This window comes from Piliocolobus tephrosceles, chromosome 6 (genome assembly GCF_002776525.5).
Source record: "Piliocolobus tephrosceles isolate RC106 chromosome 6, ASM277652v3, whole genome shotgun sequence".
NCBI lineage: Eukaryota > Metazoa > Chordata > Mammalia > Primates > Cercopithecidae > Piliocolobus > Piliocolobus tephrosceles.
In genome coordinates, this window is record NC_045439.1 from 12,514,175 (window position 1) to 12,520,230 (window position 6,056).

At 58.4% G+C, this 6,056-nt stretch overlaps 1 protein-coding gene across 1 annotated transcript; it reads right to left on the minus strand.

Moving 5' to 3' along the window:
- Window positions 1–1,718: 1,718 nt before the first annotated feature.
- FAM181A (family with sequence similarity 181 member A) lies at window positions 1,719–6,056 on the minus strand. The gene is made up of 2 exons (XM_023205327.1): window positions 5,950–6,056; window positions 1,719–3,102 (listed from the first exon to the last, which is right to left on the minus strand). The coding sequence occupies exon 2, from the start codon at window positions 3,018–3,020 to the stop codon at window positions 2,142–2,144; it is 879 nt and encodes a 292-aa protein (XP_023061095.1). The 5' UTR covers window positions 3,021–3,102; window positions 5,950–6,056; the 3' UTR covers window positions 1,719–2,141.

Sequence of the window (6,056 nt, forward strand, 5' to 3'; positions counted from 1 at the left end):
GTGACTTGTCGTTGGTGGAGCTTTTGAGCATCTGGGTAGCACAGTGGACCAGGCACTCACATTGGCCTCACAACAACCTATACGGCAGGTCTATTATCAATCACATTCTTCAAATGAGGAAATTTCAGTACGGAGAGGTTAAGTAACTTGCCCAAGGTTGCACAGCTGATTGATGGCAGGCTAGGATGCAGGCATTTAAACCCCTCCTTTGCAGTTTGCAGGGAGCTGAGGCTCATCGACATGGATCCAGAGGGCCTGTGTGATGCCACACAGAGGGCAGAGGAGGGTACCCCATCCTCCAGCCCCTTGCTGCTCTTAAAGACCAGAGCAGTCAGAGGCTGAGGGTCCAGGTTGAGGACTGTCCCCATCCCACAGGCCAGATAATGACTCTGAACAGCTCTGCCCGGGCCATTCCTGTTTCTGTGGCTCTGAAGTCTTCAGAGGCCACTGGACAGAAACCACTGGCTGGCTTCCTGGTGAGGGGGCTGCCCCTCCAGGGGACTCCCCACGCCAGGGGAATTCTGGAGTAAAACAAGGCAAGTAGGAGGGGCCCTTGGTGACCACCGATCCTGCGGCCTGTATTAGTGAGGAAGAATCAGAGGCCATATCCGGGCTCCAAAGGAGGGAGCCTGTGACCAGCCAACACTTGCCTGGGGTGCAAAAGAGGTAGATGCACCTGTTTCCTAGTCCTCCATTGTACAGATGAGGAGACTGAGGCATAGAATGAGGGTTAACTTGTCCAACATCACGCTGCTGATGAGAACACCATATTCCCCAGCCAGGACTGGCCCGACACACCCTTCTTAGTTGTGAAAACTGTGTTCTGATAAAATAAGCAGCTCGGCGGGCCAGCAGGCCCACCCTCTCTCAGCCATGGAGCCACGTCCACAGCAGCAGAGAAAACCTGGGCCTGTGTGCAGGCGGAGGCCTCTCAGGTAGCTTTGCTAGTAGAACACTAACAGCAAAATCCAGGGCCACTTCCTGCTACCGGTACTCCCCTCTGCACTGTCACAGGCAAAAGGCCTCAGCATTCCATTGATGGGGCACCTGGTATGTAACAGGCCCAGGGAGAGACCCATCGGCAGGTAACCCGGAATCGGAATTAGCTAGAGAGGATCCTTTTGTATGTGCCAGAGAGAACGAGGTTTAGGGGAATTCGCTATTATTTTTAAAATTGATTTATTTTGCCCGTGGACATAGACTCCAAGACCATGATTTGGAGAAACAATTTGGTCAAACCACCTGTTTTGTCCACAAGGGACCAAACTCCTGTTTGGCCTGATTTTATCTCTCACCAGAGTTGGGCACAATCACCTTGGCACAGAGGCTGCCCTGAGGCTGTGCACAGAGCAGAAGGCACTCTCTGTGTCTCATTCTCCTCTCATTGTCCTGCAGGTGGGGCAAGGAGACTCCCAGAGGAAGTGTCCGGCCCCACAGCACAGGGCGGCGCTGGACTGCAGCCCCACCTCCCCTGGTTCCAGCGCCTGTTCTCCGGAGCACGTTGGACGCCCTGGAGGGGTCCACGCCAGCATGTCTTTCCCTAGTGGCTTCTCTCCTCCCCTCCTCAACTTCCTTCCGTTGAACCAGGCTCTTGGCCCCCAGCGCCCATTCCCAGATATCTCAGAGGTTTCAACCACTCCTGGCCTCACTGAAACCAGCCAGCTCTGCCAGCAGCCCTCAGCCTGGGGCTCATTCAGCTTCATGATACCCAAGATATGGAAACTCCAAAAGAAATGTTTTTATTCTTTTAACTTTCTCAATATTTACAAAGAACAAGAAGAACAACAACTGAGATTGGCTTGCAGAGTGGGTGGCAGGTGGACAAATGTGTCACTCTGGCTTCCGGGGTGTCTGCAAGCAAGGGCAACATCCTAGCACCTATGGTCTGCACAGGGACAGCAGGACGAGCTGCTAGGCCCTGGCCTGCTTGGGGAGGGGCCAACCAGCCCCCCAGCTTCCCAGGCTGCAAGACTGCAGGGTGACTGCTTGAGGAGCCCCGCCCCAATCCTGCCCTCCACTCCCATACGCACACAAATGGAAGAGGCCACACTGTGGCCCAGCCACCTCCTCACAGGAGAGCACCTCGGGGACCTTGACACTCCTGCAGGCCAGAGGTGGGGGCTGAGGCCCTCTCAGCCCGGCTAGAGGTAGCCAAAGACATTGAAGATGGGTGGGGGCACGGCTGGCTTGGTCGGAATGGGTTTCAGCACCACAGGCCTGCACACCTTCTGCCCCAGGCCGTCCGCATCCTTGCAGAGGTGCGCCAGCTCCCCGGGAAAGGCTGGACTCTTCTTCCACAGGCCCAGGCTGGGGACAGGACTCTGAGGCAGGGCCCCCAGAGGGGCCGGGTAGATGGGCTGTCCATGGTACTGGAAGGGGCAGCAACTCCAGGCATTGACACGGCCCACCAGGGAGACCCCAGGCATCTTGAGTGGCTCCTTTTCAGCCAGGGCCCTCGGAGACATGGGCACTGGGACAATCTCAGGCCCCAGGGGCTCCAAGCCCTTGCAATTTTTCTTACCCTCGTAGGGAGGTCCCTCCCTGGGGCCCAGTCCCCCCTCCAGCCCCACATGGTAGCTGTGGGTGGGCCTCGGCTCTTCCCAGAAGGAAGCAGGCAGCTGTCTTTTCCTCATGGGCACCTGGCCAGGCTGGGCAGCTTCTGGATGCTGCCCCTGTGGGAGCTGCTCCTTAGCAAGACATTCCTCCCTGTAGGGGTTCCTCAGCGCCTTCTCCTTGCAGCCCCCACCCCCGCCAGGGCTAGAATCAGGGCCCAAATCGAGAAGCAGCCTCCCGGGCTGGTCCTCAGACCCCCTTTTCAGGTAGGGCTCAGCGGCTCTGCCCGGAAGTCCCCGCGGGAGCCGGGAATACTTCTGGGAGAAGCGCTTGAGCTGCTTCTGCAGGTACTTGCGATGGTCCACGGAGCGGCGGCAGGGCGCGGACTTGTCCAGGGCTGCCTTGATGTCGCTGGACGCCAGGTTCACGAAGTTCAGCAGCATCTTCACATCACTGTCGGATGCCATCACCAGGGGGCCACTGCACGAGGCTTTCCATGAAGAGGGTGGGCTCTGCTGGTGGCCGGCAGCTCCAAGGAAGGGCACCAAGCTGACCCGGGGGACAAAACAGGCCATTGGAGTCTCTCCGAGCAACCACACCCAACCTTGCCAAAAGACCACAGCACCTGTCTGCAAACGGTGTCCCCACCCCAGCACCCCTCAGCCTTAAACAGAGTCCTGGGTAGAGGGATGTGGGTGCAAGTGGCTGAGCACTTCCTGCACACCTGGGATGCAGCAGGCGCCAGCAAAGCTCACCCAGCCTGCTTGGATCTGGTGCCCTCTTCTTGCAGCCAAGGCTCAGAAAGGTCAAGCAACTTGCCCAAGGTGACCCAGCTACAGGTGGCATTGCTGGGGCTGGCACACACTCCCAGCCTGCCCCGTCTCCCACACACCACGCTGCCAACTTGCCAGCGAGGTGTTTATTCTTTGAGCTGAGGCAACTGCTCCACTTTAAAGCAAGGCCAAGCCCCCTTCCTCCCTGGTGGTAGCCTCCCCCTCCCACCACTCCCGCCCCCGGCATGAGGAGCACCAGCCCCCCTCCTCAGTCCCCACGCTCCACCCCCAGCTCTCACGCAGGACCAGGCAGGACCCCTGTCTGGCACTTAATCGAGACCTGCCTTGCAGGCTGATCTCAGGCTGTGGGCAGCAGGGACTCCCCCGAAGAAGCATCTGCAGCAATTTCATGCCTCCTCGGCCGCCACCCACGGCACCTCGCCCCTCCCCCAGGCCCCAGCCTGCTCCACACCCGCCACCCAGTCGGGTCAGAGCCACCGGGCCTCCACACTGACCGAAGGTGCGGCCAGGACCCAGCCAGCGTGGCCCGGCAGGTTCCCCACTGCAGACCTGGGACAGGCCCCGGCGCAGCCGGCCGAGCTCCGTCCGGCTGGAAGCAGTTGTGCAACCCTTGAGTGGGCTGAATGGAGGACAACTCCCCGGAGCTGGGGGGCCCCTCAGGCCAATCAGGAGCGCCTCTCCAGATACAAAGCATCCCAATCAGGCGGCGGCGCCCCGTTCCCACATTCTTTGCCGTCACAAATTGTCACCATGGGGACCATCACAAAAAAGACAGCTCCCAAATGCAATCATTTCCCGGTAAATTTCTACCCTTCAGCCCCACTCTCCTGGGCCTCCACGCTCCTCCTCCCCTTGACCTCGGTTCCCTGGTTTCTCAAGGGGGTAGTGTGTGTGTGTGTGTGTGTGTGTGTGTGTGTGTGTGTGTGTTTAAAATGTCCAGGATCGAGAAGGGGCTGGGCCTAGTAGAGACAGGCTTGCAAACCTCCCCCAAAGACTCCAGGCCTACAGCTGCCATGCTCCAGTGCGGACAGACAATCGGACGGGGTAAGCTGGGGCGGGCTGCTTTTCCCGCTGTCCTTGAGTGTTGAGTGGCTCTCTCTCTCTCTCTCACTCTCTCTTCTCCTGTCTCTCTGTCTCTCCGTCTCTGTCTCTCTTTCTCTCTCTCTCTCCCCCTGCTACCCCCACCACCCTCCCTGCCAGGATCCCCAGGGATAGGGGATGGAGGGCCTTCGAGGTCAGGAGGTGCGCTGATGCCTGTCGGAAAAGGTGGCCAAGGAAGGACTCTCTAACGAGGTGCTGGGATATCCATGGGAAGGGAGCTGGAGCTCTCAGGAATCTTGTCTTTATGTTTGCTTCCTCAATTGAGCTGCACAAAGCCTGAATTGCCCATTCAGCGCAGCCGGACAAAAGGTTGGCGTTGCACGGTCCCCTTGCATTTGTAGTCAAACAGTTAGGGACTTAAATCGAGTCGTCATGATGGAGAAAGAGGTGGACAAAGCCCATAGAATTGCCATCAGCAAACATTTTCCTGTGTCATATTAGCCAGTTTCCATGGCTCCCCCTGGCCTGCGGACAATGGCACAAGTTTGCACACTTGGCTACTGTCACCGTGCCAACGCCGGCGGGGCTGCAAGCAGGGCCGCTCTGAGCAAGCAAGGGAGCCCAGAGCCGGCGTTGGCCCTGCCCACCAACTGGCCAGAGGGAAGGTGAGGCTGAAGGCGAGGGCGGCTGCCTGGGAAATGCTAATGGTCGTGCCTCCATGCCAGCCCAACTCACGGGCCCCTTTCAAGCCTCATCGTTTTTCTGTCCAGGCTCAGCCTCCTCTTCCCTCCTCCTCTCCTTTCCCTTTCTTTCCTCTTCCCCTTCTACTGCCTTCTCCTCCTGTCTCCCTCATCAGCCAGATGGCTGATGGTCTATGCGCCAACCCACGCCTCTGTACTGCAACCTAAGATTTGGCATCTTAGGTTGCAGGACTCCTCTCTGGAGTCTCCCTACCCAGACTGGGGGCATTGGCAGGGCGGGGGCATTGGCAGGGCAGGGCCAGGGCCTGGGCCTCCATCCAGGAAGGATGGCCCCAACTCCTTCCCACTGGCCAATAGACAGCTGCTGTGGTCTGCCTCCAAGCCATCTCCCCTACCCCCAGCCTGAGGGTCCCTACAGGCAAAATGAAGCCCATGCTGACAAGCTGTAACTCAATTTAGGCCTTGAAAGCCAGCACTGTATTCTCCATGCTCCTACCCTGCTGTGGGGTCGGGGAAGTGTGGACTGAGACAGAAGCGCCGCTGGACTGATGCATCCTAGATTGTCGGCCACTACGTGCCCTGGAGAGTTGCTCCTGCCTGTGGCAACCTTTGCACGGGTGACAGCCAAACCATCATCATTTTAAGTGCCAGAGATTTGAGGGCTATGTGTTTCTGCAGTAACTCCCAGCCCACCCTGACTGGTACAGGCAGGAAATATCCTTTCTGCTCCAAAACACCTGGCACACGTGGCTGAAGAGAGTGCCCTGAGGGCCTGTGGCCACCAGGGCCAGCTCCCTACTGCCTACTGCAGGAAGCCGGTGTGCACAGCCAAGAGTTCGAACCTCTCTGGCAGCCAGCACCTGACCACATAACCGCCTGCTTTGCTGTGCCCTGCCTTTTTCTCCCTGGGCCTTCTGTGCTTTCTGTAGGCTGCATTATTCCTCTCTCCAGAAGATCTTTTCTCTTC

What these genes read in the sequence shown, in the direction of transcription:
- FAM181A (XM_023205327.1), bottom strand. Translation starts at nt 3,020, where the DNA reads ATGGCATCCGACAGTGATGTGAAGATGCTGCTGAACTTCGTGAACCTG.